The following is a 24851-nucleotide window of genomic DNA, read 5'->3' on the forward strand; positions in this document are numbered from 1 at the left end:
CCCTGGGCCTTTCTTCTGGGGCGGGCGGCAGGGGAGATGATCTAGGCCCGGGACTCGGGGACAGACCACCCGGGACATCCCCGACGGAAGCCCGGAACCCGCCGGAGCTACGGAGCCGAGCCGGGCTCTCTGTCCTAACCTGGGGCTACCCTCTTTGAGCCGCTGGACGCGCTCATGATTAACAGCCGTCACGGCTACGGTAGTTGAGCTCTGATTTGTGCCAAGCACTGTGCTAAAGGCATTTCAGCCATTGTTAGTCCTCTTTACGACCCGGAGAGACGGGGACATGCAGGCTTAAGGAGACTCGGTCGTGCAAAATACGCAGCCTCTTGCAGTCTATTTGGGGCTGAGAGATCTCCATTTGGCTGCCGCCTTTGATGTCAAGACAAGCCTTTTATTTCTTTTGTGCTCATTTACTCTGGCCGGACTTCTGTATGTTGTTTCCTGTAAGCATTATGGTAGTCCCAGTGGTTAGGGTCGTTGTTGTCCCCCGTGTACGACGTGGACTTGAATTGTGCTGGACTCTGCCAGGCGCTGGCGGTACTGAGACACGGGGTCTTTGCTCACAAAGACATTTTTTAGTGGGTACCGGCGGATAATAACAACACCTTATTAACGGGGATGGGGGAGGGGCGTTATCGAACGTGCATCTCTAGGAGTTGGTTTGTTTACCTGGAGGCTGTCCCAGCCGCCTAGTGTCTGAGTGGACAATGGAGGCGAGCACATTCCAAGCAGAGAAAACTGCATGTGCAAAAGCTGGGGACTAGGGAATGTGGAGCATTCTGGGAACAAGTAGGTCGGTCTGCAGGAGGCCCAAACCTCAAAAGCTAAGGATCTTGAAAAGGACTGCAGGACTGATTGGGGTAGGATCTAAGTTTACATTTTACCTGGTGGGGGGGTTTCAGTGCACAGTCTGATCAAGTAAGACTATTAAAACACCACCTGGAGCTTATGGCACTGAATTGGTTAGAGGGGGTGAGACTTAAGGCGGTGGGAGGAGATGAAAAACTTGTGTTTGGACCCGCAGCAGGATAAAGGGGGAAGAACAGATAATCAGGCTCATGGGCGCCTTAGCAAGGAGGCAGGAGACTAGGAGAATCTCAGGTGCAGTCCAGATTCAGAGGTTCAGGAAACTGATGGGTGATTGGTTACAGGTGCCTCACCTGTGATGCGCTGATTACCAGAAAAAGGAGGTTGAGTTGTGCAGTTTGAGGTGCTTGTGAACACAGAGATGCTCTCTCTCCAGGCAGTTAGTTGGCTCCAGAAGAGGGTCAGGGCTTGCAGGAGCCATGTAGAAGTCCTCAATTCATTGGTAGGGAGCTTGCCCAAGGAGGCTTTGTGATAAGAGCAGGGCTTGGAGCTGGTGCCTGGGGAACATCAATATTTAAGAGCCACAGGAATACCAAAGGTGGGACAGTAACTTTCAGGGAGAAGCTTCAAGGGCACTGGGGGAGCCACAGACAGCAAAAGAGGTGTGCGATTGAGAGTGAGTTGCTGCTTAAAGATGGAGTAGAATGAGGAAGGAGAAGGGGGAACTTTGGTAACTAAAAAGGTTATTAAGTATTTTTGAGTTACATGGTGGATTGTTGAAAGTCATTGACTTAGATGCTGTGTTTATGAGGCGGTGGCGAACAGAAGTTTTTGAGTGGAGTTGCAAGAAAAAAGTGAAGTAGGCTGAGTAAGTATGCCTAGTAGCTGACGAGGTGGAGAAGGTACCAGGCATGGCCCGGGACTGAAGGTGTGTGTGGGGGAGCTTCTTCAGCTCAAATTTTTTGGGGGTACTGCTCCAAAGTTGCTTGATCTCCCAGTGTTTTTCAAGAAGTGCTAAAACATTTTATGCGAAATCTCAAGAGTATTAAGAGGTTGGCAATTACTTCGAAACATAATTTGGTTAAGGGGGAGGTCTTCCTAAAGTTCATAGGAAATGTATTAGGAAAAAAGTCTATGCATGGATTTTTTTGCACTAAGATAGACTTGCATTTTAATTCCACTTTTTTCATGAACTTTTTGAAGTCTCCCATATGTGGGGAGAGTAGCTAGTTGTCTTTCTCCATTCTTTTTTTTTTTTTTTTTTTTTTAAGTGGTATTAACTAGGGGGAATTTAGAAATGAAGATTTTAAAAGGAGAGGGAGACATATAAGCCTCTCTCATGCCGGTTTTTTTTTTTTTTTTTCTTTGAGGGAGAACTTCAACATTGGGTCAAGTGTTCCATCCACTGCAGAAGGGCCTACAGGTGCCAAAAGGGGGCGGGGGGGACTTGGAGGAAGTCTGATAAGAAAGAAGGAAAAAAAAACAAAAACAAAGGAAGCCCACTTGGACTCTTAACAACTGAATTCCTCAACTTCTGCACTATTGACATTTTAGACCCTCAAATTTCTACATTGTGGGAACTGTTCTGTGCATTATAGGTTATTAAGCAGTATCCCTGGCCTTGAGCCGCTAGATACCAATAGTATATATCTCCCCTTTCCAGTCCTGACAACCAAAAATGTCTCCACACATTGCCAGATTTTCCACTGATAGCTGGAGGGGGAAGGAGGAGAAGGGCAGAATCGCCTCTTCCGCTTTCCACACAGATCCTCTGAGGGCTCAGTGTTGATAAGACATCAGAAATGAGAATTGCAGTCTTAGCTGTGCAGAGACTGGGGGGTAGGAGCAGAGAAGGTGAGTTGTAGTCTAAACCAAGTTTGTTGGGGGTGGAGTGGCGGTGGTATAATGGGTGGACAGGGTAGTTGAAGGCAGATGTACTGTGGATCTAGGTAGAATGAGAAAGGCCACTCTACGTGGCATCTGAGAATGGGCCGAGCTCAGGTCACAGGCAGACCTTGCCGAGGCAAGCAAGTCAGCTGTGTCTTTAAAAAAGGAATGGTAATTCTCTAGGGTTGTTGGGAAGATCAAAGTTGTTATTAATACAGGGAAAGTACTTAAAATAGTGCTTTACTGGCATGTAGTAAGTCCCTAATAAATCTTAGCTATTATTGTCCTTCATTTCTTTTGGTTGTGGTTGACCAGAAATTTAACGCATGGGCTTACAGGAGAAGAAAGAAAGGAGAGATGTCCAGAGGAGGTTTAGGCTCCCTTTAGAAACTCTCTGAGGGATTCACTTTTTCTCTTGAATTTTCTCTGCTGTGCTGTGCTTTTTGCTGTAAGCGCAGCAGAAATACTTTTTTTCCTATTTATTGGCAAAAGTTACGATTTTCTACCTGTGGGTCCAGTGCGGGTTGTGCATCCCTCTTGGAATCGGGGTAATGGAGTGGGGGCAGTGGGTTGAATAAGAAGATTGCCTGACCTGGTATGGAGTGGGGTGCCTTCCCTAGAATCAAAAGTGTGGACTCAGCTGAACATTGGACCTAGACTCAAGGAGGGAATCAGGAAACTGTTATAACACACTCAGGCATTCTGTTCCACAGCTTTTCCCCCACCTAATGTATTTTGGTCACTGTTCCACATGATTGTATTTAGTTGCCTCATTCTTGCCTCACATAGGTGAGCTGTAGTTCATATCACCAGTTCCCTGTTGATGGACCTCCTTAGGTGGTGCCAGTGCTATTAAAAGCGCACTTGGGGGACGAGTAGTTGGCGAAATGGCTATGTCGCTGGACTCCCATGTAGTCAACCGCGGTTTGAGCCCTGGACCCGGTGGCTTAAACTCAGCCAAGCACGTGTGCGTGCATGCCCAAGATTCCAAGAGGAAAATGGAGAAGGGATTGCGGCATGGCCATCCCCCTGGGGGGGGGTGATTCCTCGCTTTCTGTCTCTCTGTCTGTCTTTTTGGCACGTGCACACACCCTATAGCAAAAACCTCTCAAAAACAAACAAACAAACAAAAACAAGCAGCACTCGGTCCAACAGCTCTGAGGTTCTGGCTCTGCTAGTGCTGCCAGGGATGCAGTAGCTTAGAATAGCTGAGTGCTCTGTAAATCCCTTTCTTCCTTCTGGACCTACTCCCAGTTGATTTAGCCTGCCTGCCTTCTCGCCCCCCTTTTATGACTCCCTTGGGGCTATGGAGAGGTCCAAGTTGCAATTTACCTATATTCTGAGAGTCTGAGGGGTGGCCAATAACTCACTCTTTTGGAGCTAGGAATAGGATGTTCCCGTGGTGGGTCCTGGCAGGTTTTCATGTGTGCGGAGTGGAATTGCTGGGCTGGAGGGGTCTGTGTGTACCCTATGGAAGGATTCCTGTGCAGTGCCTACTGCTGAGGCTTTAATTCTCAGGGTGCTGCTTCCTCACAGCCTCGGGCTCCCCTTCCTGCATGGTCTGTTGTGAGTGCCAGAGTCATGATCCTGGCGACGGGTTGTCAGCTGGTGTGAGATGATTTGGCTTCTGAATTAGTCACTCTTGGATGAGTTGTTTTAACTCACAGCCGGAGGTCTCAGCTGTTAATATTTCTGACCCTGTAGCAAGCTTGGAATGAATCATACACTGCTTTTATTAAGCAAGTGTATGGCAATAACGTTATACCTTGGCATACCTTTGTCCCGCCACATGCTACCTTGTAGTCCGGGATAGCATTTTCAGTGCAACAAGGTTATTGTGGTTACAAAATGGAGAAGTCCTTTGAGCTTACCCCAACTGTACCCTGTCTGGCACCTGGCTACTCCCGGGGCACATTGTTGTCAGATAGACCTGGACAGTTGTTGTGCCCTGGTCAGACCCAGCTGCTGGTCGTCTGGGAGTAGGAGGAGAGTCATTTTCTCTGGAGCTTCTCAAGACCTCTGAAATAGCTTGAGCAGGCTGGGATTACGTGTTCGGAGGCCCACTTACTTCAGAACTGAAATAGCTGTCTCCTGGCATTGGTAGTGTGTCCAGCCAACTGACTAGCCTGAGAAGCAAATTATGAGTCTGTCATTCATTCATTCGTTCAGTAGATGTATCTGTGCCAGCGACTATTCTAGGTGCTGGAGCATGTGAAGGTGAATGAGACTTCCTTCTTGTTTTTAGGGGATTTATAACTTATGGGCAAGAAAGTCAAATTAGTTCCCAAGAGAGGCCTTTCTTCAACGAACTGAAGACCTTACTATGAGTGAGAGCAGTCAGAAACATGGGCCTCTAAGCCAGGCAGAGCTGGGATTGAATTTTTGTTTTGGTCATTCTTTTGCTTTGTGGTTGGGCAGGTTTTGTTGTCTATAGATTGATAACATGGTACTAACCTCAGTTGGTTTGGTGTCTGGCCCACGGTACACACTTCTAAAAATGGCAGCTATTACATTCCTGTTAATTTGGGTCCAGATAAACCTCGAGCAAATTCTCATGATACAAGATTTAGCAAATGAAGAAACTGTCTCATTTTTTACATGTTTTCATATTTTATAGATCTTTTTGCCACTGTGTCTTGGTTAAGAGTTTGGAAAGTGACTTAACTTCATGGAGAGTTCTTCCCTTCGTTGAAAAAGCTGGTGCTGTTGGTGTTACATTTTTCACTTGGCAGCAAGGGGAGAGAGGAAAGGCTGGATGGATTCTGCATTGGGAGCTTGGGCCCTGCCTAATGCCTGCCTGCCTTTAAGTCCAGTCACATATTAAGTTCCTTTATGGTGTCAACCTTGACCTTGTGAAAGGAAACTGAAGGATTTTTTTTTTTTCTTTTTAATTTGCTGTGGGACATACATGTTCACTGGAGAGTGACCGAGAAGGGAGGGGAGTGAAAAAGTATCCACTTCTGGGGTCGGCCACTCCACAGTTCTTCTCTATTTTCCTCTCGAGATTTTGGACATGTATGTACATATGCTAGGCATGTTTTTCAAGCCACCAAGGGTGGGACTCGAACCAGTCAGTCACGTTGGATCCAGCCACCCTAATCGTTATACTACTGGCTGACCTCCTAAACTGAAGTTTAAATGGTGTAGGATTACTTTAGGCGATTCAGATTCAGACTCTCTTGAGAATCAGTTGCTTACGTAATATATTTGATGAGTGTCTATCCTATATATATTACTAAGCACTCCGGGAAATATATGGCTTCTGCCTTCAAGAATTTTATTCCCTTTAGGTGCATTCAGGCGTGTGTAGTACTTTCTCAGTAAAAGGCAGAGAGACTACATTTTATAATTACATTAGCTGACCTTTATTGTTTCTCATATGCTTCTGTACTGAGCATCTTACATACTGTCCCACTTAAATCACATGACAGTCCCGTGAGGAAGGTACTGTTTATTTTATACAGGAAACTGAGGCTTAGTATTCAAGGACATGTAAGGGGTGAAGCTAGAGCTCTCCACTGTATGGTATTGGTTTTGAAGAGGATGACTTTGGCTTTGTGGAGGTAGGAGATCAAGAGATCCTGGCAGGTTTTATGAAAGGGCAGTGTTTGAATTGGGACCTGGAAGGGTTAAGAGATGGGACATAGGGAGAGAGCTTTGGGGGTGGGGAAGTGAGGGGAATAATGGGAATTAATTGTCTGGTTCCTTCCTTCTCCTTTGTCATGCTCTTTTCACTTAGAGCGGAGTCAGTGGGTGGAAAATGTCCTTTGAATCTCACTGTTGAGACACATGACTTCCATGTGACATAAATGTGACCGCAGTCAGAAGTTCAAGTCTAGGTTGACTGTGGAGTGTTAGTAATACAAAGAGATGAGAACTGGTGTGAGGTGGCACCATGGGGGGGAGGTTTTCTGGAGGAGATGGAAATTCAGATAGGTCTCGAAAAGGGGATAGGATTTTGAGAGGATTGCAGTGGACATTCAAGCAAGAGGAGTGAGAGCATCAAAGAGAGACAACCCTAAGGATTAAGCTTTAATTTCCAGAGCCCGAAGAGCTGCTCTGGCAGGACTGGTACCATGTCTCATTGGAGAGGCTGGGTAAGCCAGGACAGGCTGGACAGTGTGGATTTGGGGTGACTTTCAGGAAAGGCCATGGCCTGCCCTTGTCTTCTGTCACAAACTGGGAAATTTACAGGTAGCCTCTTAGACGCTAGATCCTGCTTGTCCTCGTTGCGCAGTTGGTGTGGGGGCGAATCTGACATGGGGGATGAAGAAGATGCAGGCCACCCTCTGCACTGGCAATGGAGCCACATTTCAGGGCAGTAATTTGCTAGTTGGTTTGCTCATTCAGCCTTCAAATATCGAGGAAAGGCAGACCTCACCACCGTTGAGCACTTGGTAGACACTGGGCTCGACAGTGCTGAGCAGCCTGGGCCCAGCCTTTGTTCTTTTCTTGTCGTTGGAACAACACCACAGACTGGATGGTTATAAAGAACAGTGTTTGTTTAGCTATGGTTCTGGAGGCTGGGAAATCCAAAAGCCTGGCACCAGCACCTGGTGAGGGGCATCTCATGGTAGAAGTCAATTACGTTGACAAGGATATTTTCAACATGGGTACTGGTGGGGACAGTCCAACCACAGTCTCTTCTGGCTGCCTGCCCAGTGGTCTGATCCCCTAAAGGTGTGACGTCAGAGCCCTTGGCTGCTCTATTCTTGCAAATTTCTTTTCATTCTGCTTTTTAAAACTTTATTATCTATTTCCTTAACAGACAAAGCCACAGATCCAAGCATGTCAGAACAGGATTGGTCAGCCATCCAGAATTTCTGTGAGCAAGTGAACACTGACTCCAATGGGTAAGCTGACTTCACACACATGCTTGACTCTGGGGGCAGTGCAGGCCTCTGTCTCTGGGGACTGTCTTACACAGTTAGGCTCTTTCATTCTCTTTCATTCCCATATTCTATTGAGAACAGTATGAGAATGTTATTTCCTTAAAATTAGTACATTCATATGGTTTTAAAAAATGTCCATTTACAACTGATAATTATCCACATTTTAAATATTGTTATAGGGCCAGTCGGTGGTATGGTGGTTAAGGCGGCTGAATCCCACATGGCTGACTACACAGTTCAAGTCCTGGACCCAGTGACTTGAAAAGCAGGCTAGGGGTGTGTGTGTGTGTGTGTGTACATACTGTACCTAAAAATTCTTAAGAGGAGAATAGAGAAGAGATTGTGGCATGGTCATCTCCCCTATGAGGTACTTTCCCCCTCTCTATGAGAACTGGTGTGAGGTGGCACCATGGGGGGGAGGTTTTCTGGAGGAGATGGAAATTCAGATAGGTCTCGAAAAGGGGATAGGATTTTGAGAGGATTGCAGTGGACATTCAAGCAAGAGGAGTGAGAGCATCAAAGAGAGACAACCCTAAGGATTAAGCTTTAATTTCCAGAGCCCGAAGAGCTGCTCTGGCAGGACTGGTACCATGTCTCATTGGAGAGGCTGGGTAAGCCAGGACAGGCTGGACAGTGTGGATTTGGGGTGACTTTCAGGAAAGGCCATGGCCTGCCCTTGTCTTCTGTCACAAACTGGGAAATTTACAGGTAGCCTCTTAGACGCTAGATCCTGCTTGTCCTCGTTGCGCAGTTGGTGTGGGGGCGAATCTGACATGGGGGATGAAGAAGATGCAGGCCACCCTCTGCACTGGCAATGGAGCCACATTTCAGGGCAGTAATTTGCTAGTTGGTTTGCTCATTCAGCCTTCAAATATCGAGGAAAGGCAGACCTCACCACCGTTGAGCACTTGGTAGACACTGGGCTCGACAGTGCTGAGCAGCCTGGGCCCAGCCTTTGTTCTTTTCTTGTCGTTGGAACAACACCACAGACTGGATGGTTATAAAGAACAGTGTTTGTTTAGCTATGGTTCTGGAGGCTGGGAAATCCAAAAGCCTGGCACCAGCACCTGGTGAGGGGCATCTCATGGTAGAAGTCAATTACGTTGACAAGGATATTTTCAACATGGGTACTGGTGGGGACAGTCCAACCACAGTCTCTTCTGGCTGCCTGCCCAGTGGTCTGATCCCCTAAAGGTGTGACGTCAGAGCCCTTGGCTGCTCTATTCTTGCAAATTTCTTTTCATTCTGCTTTTTAAAACTTTATTATCTATTTCCTTAACAGACAAAGCCACAGATCCAAGCATGTCAGAACAGGATTGGTCAGCCATCCAGAATTTCTGTGAGCAAGTGAACACTGACTCCAATGGGTAAGCTGACTTCACACACATGCTTGACTCTGGGGGCAGTGCAGGCCTCTGTCTCTGGGGACTGTCTTACACAGTTAGGCTCTTTCATTCTCTTTCATTCCCATATTCTATTGAGAACAGTATGAGAATGTTATTTCCTTAAAATTAGTACATTCATATGGTTTTAAAAAATGTCCATTTACAACTGATAATTATCCACATTTTAAATATTGTTATAGGGCCAGTCGGTGGTATGGTGGTTAAGGCGGCTGAATCCCACATGGCTGACTACACAGTTCAAGTCCTGGACCCAGTGACTTGAAAAGCAGGCTAGGGGTGTGTGTGTGTGTGTGTGTACATACTGTACCTAAAAATTCTTAAGAGGAGAATAGAGAAGAGATTGTGGCATGGTCATCTCCCCTATGAGGTACTTTCCCACTCTCTCTGTTTCTTATAGCAAATTTTAAAATAATAGTGTTCTAAAATCTAATGCTGAGAAGTATGAATGTTACTGATAGAATGTAGCTAGGTCACATAATGTGAAGGAGGTCAGTGCATTCTCCACAATTTAAACGTGATCGTATATAAGGAAAAGGATAAGCTTTTATGAATTCTATTTCCAGAGTGTCTGAATAGGAGCTGAAGAATCAAGTCAGTTGTCCAGATATTTAATCTACATGGTGCTGAGCGATCAGCTATCTATGAACTGAGCCCAGAGTTCGGTCACACGTTCTACACTAGTGATAACAGCATTTTTCACACACTGGCAGGGTCTGTGTTACTCATGACCAGGTTACACTTGTAACCAGGCTTAGCATTCTAGGGATGGGTTCATTGAGTGAAAGATGATGCGTCCTGGGCAGAAGGGGGACCTCACATGCTGCAGGTACAGCGGTGGGTGGGAGCTATCCTCATTGGCAGCCTGTGCCCGGGCTGTTACCAGTCATATTCCACCTCTGCTTTGGGACTTAAGCTCCTGGAAGAGACTTCACTGAGCATACTCAGCCAGACCGGCTAGTGTTTTCCTCCCTGCCCAGAATCCAGGTCTTTTTGTTTTTCCTTAGCCCCACACATGCGCCCTGGCTACTGGCCCATAAGATCCAGTCTCCACAAGAGAAGGAAGCTCTTTATGCCTTAACGGTGAGTTTGGCTTGCCCTTTAGCCTAAGCTTTCCTGATCTAACAGTAGAGAGAGAACTGAGAGGGACTTTGTTTCTGCCTCCGCTCTTCTCAGTAGGGTGGGGGTATCTGAGAGGCCTTCACAGGCCTTCAACAACAGGCTGGAGAGAATTCTGCACCACTCGTTCCATCTTAGATCTGTTTCTAGACAACAACGTTGAGCCCCCTTTGAGAAAAGGAAAAGGTTTTACTTGCATTTGCCCTTAGTTCAGGGCCAGCAAGTTCAGGGGTCCCTGGGTAACATAAATGAATGAAGCTGCTGGGTAAAGGCCAAACACCTGGAGAGCACATGCGCTCTCTAAAGAGGACAGCTGGAGCACAGGGCCAGCCACTGTCACCAGCTGGGTGTTTGGGCCCAGTTGCTCTTTTAAGAAACTGGAAAACCAGATTTTCACATGCATTCTGTGGCTATTTAAGTGTCAGTGACTAATTTGAAATGTTGAGAACCACAGTATGGATCACAGGAAACTTGTGCAGGCCCCACTTGCCTCTTGGGTGCCAGTGGGTGACCTCCGTTGAGCAGTTCCTGGGCACTGGATACCAGATTTCTGCCTTTGGGGAGACGGTGATTCTTGGTCCAGTTTCACCTGTCTAGAGGGTCTCTTTAGAAGGAAAGGTGACCTCACTGAGTTATTTCTTGGGAATAACCCTGGAAGTTATAGCAAGACCAGACAGGTGACATTTTTTTCTTGACCTGTAAGTACCCTATTTTCAAAACTTAAGTGTCTTTAAAGGCTTGAGCAAAGGTTAGTCATAGTTACCAGCGAGTAGTCGTTACCTTTGCAGTGAGCCCTGCAGTCGTGGGTTTTCTACCTTCTCATGGGGGTCCTGTGTCTGTGCAGGTGCTGGAGACGTGCATGAACCATTGTGGAGAGAAGTTCCACAGCGAAGTGGCCAAGTTCCGCTTCCTGAACGAGCTAATCAAAGTGTTGTCCCCCAAGGTGAGTGCCCAGGCATGGCCCTGCCACTGCACTGCTTCCACACTCTCCTCAGGCTGGATGTAGGTCTGCAGGTGGACAGAAGCTGCCTGCCTCTCTCTGGCTCCTGAGAGAAGGTTCTGTGGTGAAAGCACTCCTCTCCAAGCTCTGGGAGGTGGGTCTTGCTCATCAGCTGACTCCACCTCAGTTATTAGCATTTTCAGATTTCTCTTTGCAAATGGCCTTTTGAGGATTGAGGCCCAGAGGAGGTGAGGAACTGTTGTTCTCAGGCACAGGTGTCCTGGCAGAGGAGCAAGACCAGGCATGACTTGAAGCTGTGTCTCTTGCCTTGTCCTGTGGCCCTCTACCGACACCTGTCTTACTACACCACTCTCAGGTAATCAGTATTGACTAACCCCTTCCTTGCTGCATTCCAGCAACAGCCAACACCTACTGTGTGTTCCATGGCTTGTTTTAGTCCTGACGCTACCCAGAGTCGCATGTTACTTAACCCTACACACCAAGGACTTGGTCCTACCTAGGCTGTAACCATTACTCCATCTGCTGGTTCTAGGAATAGAGGCTTTTTTAGCTCAGTTCTAGAGCTCCAAGGTCAAGGGGCAGCCTCTGGTGAGGGTCTTCCTGCTAGCAGAAGCTCTGCTTCTTAATTCTGTAGTTGGATTAAGTGTCCTCTTAATATCATCACAGTACAAATGTCAACACATGCGTTTTGGGGGCATATGTTGAAATCATAGCAAATGTGGTTTTGCTATGGTTTGGGGGTTCCTTTGGCCCCCTCCTCTCCAGGTTCTGTAATTCACTAGAACAACTCACAGGACACGGGAAAGCACTGTATGTTGGCCATTTTGCTCTGAAGAAAACAGAAGGGATACGTAGGGCAAGTCTTCATCGTGAGGAAAGGACGCAGCCTCTGTCCTGTTGTGAATCAGCTTGCACCCCTCTCCTCATTGATGTTTCAGCCAGGAAGCTCTCTGAACCTCCTCGTTTCAGAACTTTTTATCTGAGGTTTCATTACGTAACGAAGCATGATTGATTTTATCACCAGCCATGTGATTGAACTCAGTCTCCAGTTTACCTCTCCCCACTCCTGGGTCAGGCCTGTAAGTTATAGCCCTATAATCACATGTTCGGCCTTTGGGAGCAGCCAGTCTCTCCCTTGAAACTGAGCACTCACCACAAGTCATTGGTATAAACTGAAATGGTCTAAGGGGGCTTGTAAATAATGAGACCCTCCTATAACTCAGGAAGTTCCAAAGTTTTTGAAGCTTTGTGCCCGGTACTAAGATAAAGACTCAAAACATTTTTTTGTTTATTTCTTCTATTAGAGAATGAGAGACAGGCACACTCAACAGGACATTCACACCACTGTCTACCTCCAGCCCAGCCGGCCAGGATCATGGCACACATGCATGTATAGGGAGACCTCAGGGCACAAACCCAGGACCTTTCCATGGGCTTCAGCATTGCAGAGCATTGGGCTACTGCTGTGTCACTGTGGTTGCCCTCAAACTTTTTTTTTTTTTTAATTCAGTATTTGCCCCCGTCAAAAAAAGTAATGCCCCAATGGTATAGACAATGCTCTGACCCAGGCCCCATGGTGGCCTTTTAATTTTTAGCAGTTTTGAAGATAAATTCCTGAATTTCAGGAAGGGCTCTTGGGCTGGGTGCCAGATAATTTGGTTTCCATTTCCATTCAATTCTCAACCGTCCTTGGGCAGCTCACTTCTCTCCCTTCAGTAGCCATTTCTTTAGTGAAAATGTTGCCTAAAGGTATCCAAAGTCTCTTCTAGTTCCGTAATTGTCTTTTCCTTTTCCTTTCAGTATCTAGGATCCTGGGCCACAGAAAAAGTTAAAGGAAGAGTCATTGAAATACTGTTTAGTTGGACAGTCTGGTTCCCAGAAGACATCAAAATCCGAGATGCTTATCAGATGCTGAAGAAGCAAGGTTTGGCTTCCATTACTTTTATTCCGTTTTTTTTTTTATGAATTATTTTATTTAACTGTATTTATCATTATTTTCCAGTTTGATCAGTGAAAGACAGGCAAAGTGAGAAAGCAAGCCACTAGGTCTGGGACTTGAACTGTGGTCAGCCATGTGGGAGGGAGTCCCACACCTTTAACCACCACGCCACCTGCCGGCCCCTGTATTCCCTTTTTGACAGTATGTTATTTCTTGCATTTTCTCATGCCTTGAAATTTTCTGCTGTTAGCTGGACATCTTGTCTAGGATAGTAGAGATGGGAGTAAATCATTTTTATCCTGGCAACAGGTGGACTTTTTCTTTTCTTGAGCTAGGCTTGAGATTTGTTGTTACTATAATTATTGAATTATGGGAAAAATCATAATGCATTTTTGCATAGAAAAATACCTCATGATGAGCAAAGCTCACCCTCCCAAATTGAAAAATTTATGGACAAGAAGTTATTAAAATAAAATGAATCTTGTGATAGATGAATGTGTGGAGATGGCAACTAGTGAGTGACAGAACAATATTGGAATGGTGGTAATACGAGGAAATAGTAGCATCATGTTAGAAGCCTTGGAACGAGTATAAATAATGGCTGTTCAACAGAAAAACTCATGTCCCCTTGTCAACAGGCCTGTTTTTACCATGTTGTAAAAATCAGGTCATGTACATTTCATAATAAACTTTTTTTTTAAGTTAAAAAAAAAAAACCTCATGACTTTTCCGACTTAATACTTTATTATACCAGACTTGAAATTCTCCTAGTGTTAGCTTGTGTTTAGGTCAGAGCCGACTTGCTAGAGTGTTCCTCAGTATCTGCTTTAGTCTCAACCGTCTCCCTTTGCTCAGCATCTTACAGCACTTTCTTCCCACTCTTGCTCAGTGTTTGTTCTGATAAAGCCTTAGTATAAGGCAGACACTGTGTCCCTGGGCCTTGGTAGGATCTATTCCGTATCCTGCTCTGCTCCTGTTTAGCTCTGAGCCCCAGGACATAATTTATTTACATCCCTAAGGATATAGGTTTAAGAAAAAAAGAAGTATCCCCCCCCTTCTTTTTTCAACTCTGACTGTGTGAATTTCCATCAGTACCCTAAATGCTATGGGTTTTGTCTCCATCTGTCCTTACCCCTCCTAGGGTGCTTGAGGCCTTTCATATTGTCCTTTTGTAAGCCCCTGGGAGGCTCCTATTGAAGAGCTTCTTTCCTTTGTGTTCTGGCCCCAGGAGATCTATATATTCTCACTGTGGCCTGCAGTGACCTTGAAGCAATATTAGCTGAGTTATTCTTACGGATATTGCCTCTCTCCTGGAAGGCACTGGTTTTCCCAGAGACTTGCTATGTAAGAAAAAGAATTAAAAACCACAATAATTATTATTTAATCTTATTTATTATTATTCAGTTTGACCAGAGAGAGACAGAGAAGGCAAGCAAACAGAGCCAGGACTTGAACCATGTTTGGCCATGTCGGAGTCCAGTGCCTTAACCACCATGCCACCTGCCAGCCCCAAGATTTGCTATTAATTGGACATTGGCCTGTGGTTTTTGCTCTCTGATGGATTTAAGAAAGTTGAGGACTTAAGGTTGTCTTAATGTTTTGTTGTCACTCTGGGGCTGATGCTGTTCCCACCTTTGTGTGTCCTGTCTGGAAACTACAAGTATGAATTTCTTTCTTTTTTTTTTTTTTAAGTTTGCCAGGGGATATCATTATACACCATATATCCCTTTTAGCCTTGGTTTGGAGGGAAAGTAAAAGTACATTTACACAAGAGATGCCTTTAATTTTTCTTTTAAAAATCCATTTATAATAATATGTTCAGGGGCCAGCAGGTGGTTGAGGGTGCTGGACTCCTACATGGCTGACCATGGTTTGGGTCCCAGACCTGGGGCTCGCTTTCTCACTTTCCCTCGTGCTCTCTTACTGTTTCTCTCTAGTCAAATTAAAAAATAATATATAAAATAATTCTTTAAAAAAAATGTGTTTAAATTGTTTAAAATTTTCAAGGGAAAAGGGACCAGCAGGTCTCACCTGGCTGACCATGCATGGTTCACATCCCAGACCTGGTGACTTGCTTTTTGACTTTCCCTCTCTCTCTCTGGTCAAATTAAATAAATAAATAAATGAATAAATTAAAAAAATTTTTTTCAAGGAAAAAGTGTTACTAAACTTTAAAATAAATAAGTGAATAACTTTAGAATACGATGTGTCTTCATATGGATGAGGCTTTTTCAAATCTGCCCTAGTTCTTTGATGGCCATATAATAAAAACTCATTTAAGCAGAATATTGCAAATAGACCTATTCGTAATTAGCAATATTTTGAGAGTTTACCTATTTTGACTTAATAAAAAATTTTATTTATTTAAAAAACATTGCCAGAGGTTACCTGTGCTCTCTGAGAGAGAGAGAAAGAGAAAACAGTGGGGAATGGTCACGCCAAAATCCATTCTCCTCCACTTCTCACTCCTGTCTGGATCTTGTGCACACACACACACATCCCCAGCCTGTTAAGCCACCGGGTCTGAGGCTTGAACTACTCATTAGGCCATGTGGGATCCAACTGCCTCCACCACCATGCCACAGGCTGGCCTCTGAATTCCTTTTATACTGGGCTCTTGAGAAGAAAGATCCTGGGTTTAGGATGGCTTATTTTTTCCTTGTCACATGGACTCAATCGTTTTGAGAGCTTCAGTAGGGATCCTGAAATAATTTCTTGGCCCTGGGAAGTTACATAGCTGCATTAAATGATCAGTGTTTTTATAGCATGAGGGCCACAGATTAAGCCTTCGGGGCAGGTTCTGCATGTGGTTGACTCTGATGCTCCCTGACCATGTGGTGGTTCCTTGGGTTCTCCTGAGAGACGGTGCAAAGTCTCTATCACACCCTGGGTGTATCCTTGTAAGGCTTTTGATAGTGTTTTCGTAGCAGGGTATTGGGAACTAGGGATTTCTGAACTTTATACTTTATGCAATACCCACATCAGTTCTTAATTTTGTGAATTGCATGTTTTAGGAATCATAAAACAAGACCCTAAACTACCAATGGATAAAATATTGCCCCCACCTTCTCCCTGGCCCAAGAGCTCCATCTTTGATGCTGATGAAGAAAAGTCAAAGGTAAGGCTCTCTTCCCTGATCTTAGTGGCGTACATGGAGTCTGATCAGATCCTGTCTTGTAGGGATTCTCCTTGAAACGTCCTCTGATCTCTGAACCAAGGTGTATGGGTCTATGGGAAGAGTGGGGGGTGGGGAGTGAGTCCTGTTCTCTTAGGAGTGAGGTAACAGAAGGTCTGGGTGGGACAAATGAGAAATGGTGTGCTCTTCACGCCCCCCACGCCCAAGTTGTGCTAGTGTTCCTGGGAGCGAAGGTTCAAGGAGCATGGATGACCGACCAGTCATGTGCTGTGGTAGGGGGCGGTGGAGAGGAACAGATGGCTGGGTATCGGCTCAGATTCTTCAGTGCCAGTAGGCCTGAGTCCACCCATTTTCCTTCTGCTATAGCCTCCCGGAATTTTTAGTCTTTGGATGTCTGTAAAGAGAGGGCAGGGAAGAGGGAGAGGTAGTCAAGACCTGGGCTAAGACCCAGGGATAGCACTATAGTGCCTGTGAGTGGAGAGATAGATGGCCCTTCAGCCTGGTAGTGGCAGAGCTTTGGGTCATTAATATTCTTGGTCAGTAAAAGGGCTGGTGATGCAGTGTCTAGAAGGCTCTGTGGCACATGCGTGGTCGTCCGTGTGTGTTCTGTCTCCCAGCTATACTCTCTCAGCTGTACCTTCCCTTGGATCTAAGTGCTCAGTGGCCATCAGATCAATGTCAGAGCAGCAAGGATAGCTAGCATCTGGGCTGCCTCTCTCTCTGGCCCCTCCTCCTGGGTGCCTTAGGTTTGCAGAAGGTGGGAGGAACCATTGAGGGGGCCTGGCATGACTTCTGCGAAAGCCAGAATCCTGTGTCCTGGGCTCAGTGTCCCACCTTTCTTGCTGCCTATCTAACAAAGATTGAGTGACTCCTGTGTGCCTGGCATTCCGCTGTAAAGTGACTAACAAGGTCACCAAGGTCTGTTCCATCATAGAGCACGTGGTTGGGGCAACCTCAGCACTGTTGACCTTTTGGGCCAGATCATTCTGTGTTGTAGGTGGCTGTCCCATGAACTATAGGATGTTTACAACATTCTCAACTTGAACCCACTGGATGCCAGCAGCAGCCCCTCCCAAGTTGTGACAACCAGAAGTGTCTCCAGACTGCCTGATGCCCTCTGGGGGATATAATCTTTCTACTCCCCTACCCTGTTGAAATCCAGAGGTCTGTTGGGATAGTTGAAGTACATACACGTAGTGTCCCTGTGACAGTTTGGTAACATAGTGCATATAAAACCTGTGCGCTGTTGTTAGTGTTCTGTCGCTCCTGCTACCATCCTGCGCTGGTGTTTCACCTGCTCTTCTTATTGACTCTCATCAGCTTCTCACACGGCTTCTGAAGAGCAACCACCCTGAGGATCTTCAGGCTGCAAACCGGCTAATCAAGAATTTGGTCAAGGAGGTGGGCATTGTTCTAGTTGGTCCTACAGAGGTAGCATTTGACAAAGATTGAAGGACCGTGGACGTGTGTGTGCTGAGGGTGGGAGCACAGTTGGCAGGGAGGAGGGATGGCCTAGCCCTGAACTAGGCAGCTCCCTAAAGGGCAGCAAGAGGGAAACTAGAAGCAGAGAGCCTGCCACTGTACTTGCCAGCCACTTTGATTCGTAGTGCTCTTAACGTTTCGTAGACCCAGCTTCTGTGCTGGCAGCAGGTATGGGTGTGACAAAGCCCAGGTTTGGGATTGTTTCTCAGAGGGCTTCAGGCTGGTGGTGTACTGGAGCAGGTCTCCAACCCCCATGCTGCATCTTTTCCTCCAGGAACTCTAGGTCTGACCATTGTCTTCACCAGTGCAGTGAGCTCTCCCTTTCACTTAGTGTTCGAGTGACTTCCTTGGGCTCTTGGGAGGGTAGTGCCCCGGCTCTTGGGAGGGTAGTGCCCCATTCCTGTCCCTTGTTCAGTCTTCATCCTGGGCTTCCGCTCCCTCACTTCATTCTCTTCCTCTTCTCAAAAGGAACAAGAAAAATCTGAGAAAGTGTCAAAGAGAGTCAGTGCGGTGGAGGAAGTACGGAGCCATGTCAAGGTGCTGCAGGAGATGCTGAGCATGTACCGCAGGCCAGGGCAGGCCCCGCCTGACCAGGAGGCCCTGCAGGTAATCACGGGTGTAACACAGTAGAAACTGCACATATTTGTTTAGGTCTGTTCGATGCATTTTGACCTGTGTGCATCCGTGAAGCCATCTCCACAGTTAAGATATGAGCAAGTCGATCAAGCCCTAACATTCACTCATGTCCCTTTATCAGCCCTCTCTTCCTAGCTTCCCTGTCCCCCATCTCCTAACAACCACTGGTTTGTTTTCTATTCTAATTAGTTTAAGCTCCTGGCCTATTTTCCATAACGGTTGCAACATTTTTCATGCTTAACCACAGTATATAATGGTTCTAGTCCCTCCACATCTTACATATCCTGAGATCTTTCTTTTTGTTAACAGCATCCTTATTGAGATAATTTGTATACCATAAAAGCAACCATCACTACCATCTGACTTTAGAACATTTTAGTCACCCCCAAAAGAAACCTTGTACCTATTAATAGTATACTTTTTATTTTTTCTTCCCCAGAGAGATTTTTGCACTTGCCAGAGAGACAGAGACAGACAGAAGGCGAGAAATTATCCCCCAGAGGGGATGACGACACCACAGTCCCTTCTCTTCCATTCTCTTTGGCAACTTGGGAATGTATGCACATGCACCCTGTGTGAGTTTTAAGTACCCATGTTCAGGACTCTAACCGCAGTGGATTACACGGGAGTCCAACAATGCAACCATTACGCCATTTGCTGGTCCCAGTAGTACTATTTTTTTTTTTAAGAGGGATTTTTGCTATAGGGCACATGCACTCCAGACAGAAAATGAGAACTCATACCCCAGGCGGATGGCCGCATCGCAATTCCTTCTCTTCCATCCTCCTCTCAGGATTTTGCCCATTTATATACACGTTCCCAGCGTGGGCTTACGCTGCCAGGTCCAGGACTCCAGCCACAGTCGACTACATGGGAATCTAGTGACATAACCGTTAATGCCATCTGCTGGTCCCCCAGTAATACGTCTTTCCCCCAACGCCTGGCTTCTACTTTCTGTTTCTGTAGATTTGTCTAATTGGACATTCCATGAAAGTGGGAACCTGTAACAGAAGACCTTTTGTGTCTGGCTCCTTTCACCTTGCATTTTTAAGATTTATCCATGTGGTAGCATGTGTCAGTACTTCATCCCTTCATATGGCTGAATAGCATTACATTGTGTGGGTATGCCACATTTTGTTTACCCATTAGGCTGATGGGCATTTGGGCTATTTCTGCTTTTTGCTTTTTTGTTAACACCTCTGGACACTTGTTTATAAGTTTTTGTGTGAACATGAGTTTTAATTTTTCTTGGGTATATACCTAGGAGTGGAATTGCTGGGTCATAACTACCTTAACTATTTAATATTTTGAGGAAATGTCCAGCTGTTTTCCAAAGTGGCTACACCGTTTTATGATCCTACCAGCAACTTTTGATGTTTCCATTCACATCCGGGCAATACTCGGTATTGTCTGTCTTTTTGAATAGCCATCATAGTGGGTATCAAGCGGTATCTCATTGTGGTTTTGTATTTCTCTACTGGCTAATGTTAAGCATTTTTTTTCTTGTGCTGTTGACCACTTGTAAATCTTTGGAGAATATTCAAATCTTTTGCCATCTTTATTATTTTTTTTTTAGCTCTTTGCTGATGGGGGAGAATGTGCGAGAGAGAGAGAGAGAGAAAGAATGCGAGAGAGAGAATGAATCTCACCCCGCAGGAGGATGGGGGCCCTCTCTTCTCCTCCATTCTCCTCTCAAGATTTTGGGCACATACATATGTGCCCAGCATGTTTTTCAAGACACTAAGACTCGAACTGCATAGTCAGCCATGTGAGATACCACACCTTAACCACCATGCCACCTGTTGGCCTCATTGCCCATGTTTTTAATATATAAATATACACACACATATATATGTAAATATATACACGTGTGTGTGTGTGTGTGTGTGTGTGAGAGAGAGAGAGAGAGAGAGAGAGAGAAAGAGGTTTTTGCTGTAGGGTGCGTGCGCTCACCAGAAAGACAGAGAGACAGAAAGCGAGAAATCACCCCCCAGGGGGAATGGCCACACCGCAGTCCTTTGTCCTCCATTCTCCTCTCAGGATCTTAGGCATGCATGCACACACACCCGGCATGAGTTTTAAGCTAATGAGTCCAGGACTTGAACTGGTCGACTACATGGGAGTTCAGCGACATAGCCATTACACTAACTGCTGGTCCCTTAATATATATTTTTTAACAATTATTCATGGGACCAGCAGATGGTACAATGGTTATATTACTGGATTCTCACGTAGTCAACCATGGTTTGAGTCCTGGACCCAGTGACTTAAAACTCACACTGGGTGTATGTATGTGCATGCCCAAAATGACAATGGAGAAGGGATTACAGCATGCCATCCCCCTTGAGGGGGTGATTTCTCACTTTCTGTCTCTGTCTCTGTCTCTCTAGCAAGCACATGCACCCTATAGCAAAATCTCTTTAAAAACAAAGAAAAAGGAATCCATTTAATTTTACTTATTTATTATTATTCCTCAAATTGACCAGAGAGAAGCAGCAAGCTGCCAGTTCTGGGACTCAAACTTGTCAGCCATGTGGGAGTCCAGCGCCTCAACCACCATGCCACCTTTATAATTGGTCATATTTTTGTTAGAGTTCTGGATATAAGTTCTTTATCAGATCATTCTTTCCTATTCTGTAGGTTATCTCTTCACTGTTTTGATGCCATTTCTTGAAACACTAAAGTTAGAAGTTTCAGGGAAGTCCTTCTTTTTCATCACTTGTACTACTGTCATCATACAGAAGAAACCGCCACCTGCTACAGACAAGCAGTGGTGGTCTGAGGCAGCTGGTCTCTTGGTCTCTCTTTGGGTTATACTTTATTCCTTCCTCTCCAGTTGACTTCAGTCTTCTCTGCATGCCAGCTTTCTATTTCTCTGCATAGAGAGATGGCCTTCACATAACTCCTTTATTTACTCTCCTTGCATTTCACAAGATTAGCAGAAACAAACTGGCATCTTTCCCAGTTCAGAATTCCTCATAGAAAAGTCTGTTTGACCAGCTTGACTCATGTATCTATCCTGGCTCGGTCAGCTGTGATAGGAATTGGACAGAGTTAGGGAGAAAAATCACACTGGCTTTCCCCTGAACTGGTGGAGGGGACAGTTCTTGGAAGGTTGCTGGACTCAATCCAGGTAGACCCTTCATAGTCTGCCCTCCCATAGCGAAGTTACAACAGGCTGTCTGGAAGGTCAGTGTGTTGGGCTTTGAAACAGCACAACTTTTCCTCACTCACAGTAATAACCACAACAGAGAGAAGAGGTCAGGGAGGGCTGGTATGTTGTCTTTTTTTTTTTTTAGAGGTTTGCACTTTAGGGTACATGTGCTCACTGGAGAGAGAGAGAGACACTGAGAGGAAAAGTGAGAAATCATCCCCTAGCGGGGATGACCACACGAGCCCTTCTCCACTCTCCTCCTGGGGTCTTGGGCATGCTATGACCCAAGCTCTGTTTCCCCAGGTCGTATATGAAAGGTGTGAAAAACTGCGGCCCACCCTTTTCCGGCTGGCAAGTGATACCACCGATGATGACGATGCACTCGGTGAGTTTGATTTCCCTGGATGTGGCTAGCACCCCAAGGTTCAAAGCAGACCTTATCCTCCCGTTGTGGTGCTTTGGTTTCAGGAATGGGACAGAAAGGGCTTTTGGGCCTGGGGTGATCAGGCTTGGGGAGGCTATGAACTGAGCTGGCTTAGAACTGACCTCCAGAAGCATCCATGCTTGAACAGGAAATGAACAGCAGGTCTGAAAGCCTAGAAAGGGGTGAAAATTTAGCATGGAGTTAGGTGTGAGAGAAAAAGAAATATGCTACCAACCACTGAAGGCTGAGGAAAGGCTGAATAATCTTGCAGTAGTGGGCACAGGTGGTAGGGCACTGGTGCCACGTGAAAAGGCCAGCATCAGATTCTAGACCAACTGAATACGCTGGGCACGGTGCACTCCTGTAATCCGAGCTAACTGGGAGACAGGCAGGAGGATTGTGGCATGGTGAGACCTTACTGAAAATCTCTTCTTTTCCTTTCTTTCTCTCAAAAAAAAAAAAAAAAAAGAGTTTCCATTCTTCAGTGAAGAAGCCATATTTTAAGTGCTTACTGCTGCCCATTATTTTGGACCATTGAGACCTAGAAGGTGGAGAAATGTTTCCTCCTATATTGCAAGTAGAGACTGTTAGGGCTAGTCTGATGGAGCCCTAATCACATGACCTAGAGGCTTGGATGCTGAACCTTGGAGAGCCACGTGCAGGCTGCTTTGGGGACTGGCTTAGAAAGGACTGGGGTTGTTGGTAGTCAACCAGGTGGCTCTGACTCTTCTCTCATTCTTTAGCGGAGATTCTTCAGGCAAATGACCTCCTCACCCAGGGAGTTCTGCTATACAAACAGGTGATGGAGGGCCGAGTCACCTTTGGGAACCCAATGACCAGTTCGGTGGGAGACATACCCGTCTCCAGAGGTATGTCTAAAGAGCTCTCTCTGCTTTCTGCCTCAAGGCAGCCTGCAAATCCCAGGAAAGAAGTAGCTCCTCAGAACATTTTAGGTTATGGCCTAAACATGAGGGAACTTAACCTCTGTTCTCTTTTCTATGAAAACTGTTTGATGTAGCCAGATTGCCAGAGCAACCGTTATGAACTGACTGCCAGTCTGGATCCCAGCTTTGGCCACACAGGCAGCAGGCAGCTGCGGTGTGCCTGAGTTTGCATTTCTCCCATGAGTGCTTGCTTATGGGAGCTAGCAACCAAAGAAGTGGTCCTCAGTGCCTCCTAGTGCCATGCTAGCTGTGTAAGACTCATCCAGAACACTGGTCAAAGTGTAGCTCCTTAGGTCTGTAGCTCAGTCTTCTGAATCGAGACTGCTCGTGCCTGGGCCTCTGTGTTTTAACAAGCACTGTAGGTGGTTCTGATCAGCTGTGGTTGGACACCTCCAGAGGCTCTGAGCTGGAGAGGATCCCCAGCCCTGTTCCAACTAGGTTGATGGCACCTTGAGGGAGGTTTCTATCTCTGGGGCAGGAATGCAATCCTCCAGGGCCACCTTATAGTCCAGATGCCAGCTCAGGCTGCCTGTGGGAGGTTTTTCTGGGGGAGTGTCGAGGGTTTTGACTAGGAGGAGACAGAGGGAAACTGATAGAATTTAAGTGGAGATTGCTCTCATATCTAATTAACTTATTTTCTACACCCCATCTATTTCCTAGTCTTTCAGAATCCAACAGGCTGCATGAAGAACTGCCCCTTGATTGACCTGGAGGTGGACAGTGGATCTGAGCAGGCTGGAACTGTGGCATCATCTTTGCTTCATCAGGACTTGGCAGCCTTAGGTGAGAGTGGGTCTTTGGGAGGGCAGGCAGAGTGGCCCTGAGTAGGGAGAGGGGAAGTCAGCTGGGTTCCTTTAGGGAGTTTATGCCTGTTTTGGAGAGATCCAGTGTGCCTGGTAGTTCAAGGAGGTCTCAGATTTGTCCTGGATGAGTTGAATGGCCTTGGGTGAGTTGGGTGTTTGTGTAGGCTTTCTAAATGTCATAGAAGGGATGGGCATAGTGTCGGTCTCCATCTTGATCAGGTAGCGTTACTGTTGTGCATCTGTTCCTTTCTTGCAGGAATCAGTGACACTCTTGTTACGAACAAGGTATGGAAGTTCTTCCTAGGGGCCAGGGAGAGGAGGGGAGGCCCTCGCAAACCTGCCTTTTTGAGTCAGTGCTATCTAAGGGGGTGAGAGGGGCTCCTGTACCTACCTGGTGGGATTCATGGACTAGAGGTCCAAAACCTCTTCCTCACCTGTACTGTCTGGCTTGGCCCCCAGTAGACTTCTTTTTTCTCTCCTTAAACCCTCCTGCTATTCAGTTGTCCTACCACCTGCTTTCTGCAGGTCTGTTCAGGAGTCTTATGTCCCCTTGCCCTTTCTGTATCCCTGTGCCCAAAAAATGTCTTAATCCTGGGCTGCATCAGGTTTAGGGGTGTTGGGAGAGTGGTACCCTAACATTATGGCTGGCAGTTGTTCAGATCTCGGCCTTATTTTAGCCATTCTTGGTTTGACAGGTTGCTGATCAGAACTGCTGTAAGGAAAAGAAGAATCCTGCTGCCAGCACACTGCCAGGAGGTGGTGGTCAGAGCCCTCCTGCAGATGGGAACTTGATGGAGTTCCTCTCACCACAGCCATCTCCAGGTTCTCTGTGAGTCTTACGGGCAAGGGTTCCTGTGGACAGCTTTGTCATTGTGCAAGGTCCGGGAAATGGCACTCTAAGACAGCCTGGAGGGGCATCTTGCTTCTAATAGTTTGACACATTGCTTCTCCATTTCTCCTTTTCCACCCATTTGAAGTCAAGTTTTAGGACATCTGAAAATGGGTTTGTAAAGACTGACAGTAATAGGTAAGCTGTGATAATGACGTTGTTGGTGTCATCCCCCTCACAACCCCGCCCCCCCACACCGATTTCCATGTAGTTTGAAGTAAAGCAGGTCATTAGAGAAGTATATAATATAGACATATCACTGTATTATGTAATATGTATAATATATAAAGACCACTCCCTAGAAACTCTAATTTTGCTTTCTTAAAACCTAGGTAAAACATTGTTGTGCCCCCCCCCCCCCCCTCTTCTTCT

The 24851-nt window shown here is 46.1% G+C and overlaps 1 protein-coding gene across 4 annotated transcripts in view; it reads left to right on the plus strand.

Moving 5' to 3' along the window:
- Positions 1 to 24851, plus strand: part of GGA2 (golgi associated, gamma adaptin ear containing, ARF binding protein 2) — a 49204-nt gene that overhangs the window by 10781 nt on the left and 13572 nt on the right. For 3 of the 4 annotated variants that reach the window (XR_003549366.1, XM_027771802.1, XM_006148308.3), the window contains exons 1-12: positions 8871 to 8956; positions 10000 to 10075; positions 10956 to 11054; positions 12873 to 12996; positions 16026 to 16129; positions 17468 to 17548; positions 18098 to 18235; positions 21723 to 21804; positions 22587 to 22712; positions 23448 to 23570; positions 23847 to 23875; positions 24286 to 24419. Coding sequence is in view for 3 of the 4 variants with exons in the window: in XM_027771802.1 (XP_027627603.1) it covers positions 8892 to 8956; positions 10000 to 10075; positions 10956 to 11054; positions 12873 to 12996; positions 16026 to 16129; positions 17468 to 17548; positions 18098 to 18235; positions 21723 to 21804; positions 22587 to 22712; positions 23448 to 23570; positions 23847 to 23875; positions 24286 to 24419 (1181 nt within the window). In the remaining variant the exon portion in view is untranslated. Of the gene's footprint in view, positions 1 to 7465; positions 7551 to 8870; positions 8957 to 9999; positions 10076 to 10955; positions 11055 to 12872; positions 12997 to 16025; positions 16130 to 17467; positions 17549 to 18097; positions 18236 to 21722; positions 21805 to 22586; positions 22713 to 23447; positions 23571 to 23846; positions 23876 to 24285; positions 24420 to 24851 lie in introns of those variants that run through there. The other variant, XM_014587740.2, reaches the window with a different exon arrangement.

The sequence above is a fragment of the Tupaia chinensis genome, unplaced genomic scaffold (assembly GCF_000334495.1).
Source record: "Tupaia chinensis unplaced genomic scaffold, TupChi_1.0 Scaffold000231_2, whole genome shotgun sequence".
Taxonomy (NCBI): domain Eukaryota; kingdom Metazoa; phylum Chordata; class Mammalia; order Scandentia; family Tupaiidae; genus Tupaia; species Tupaia belangeri.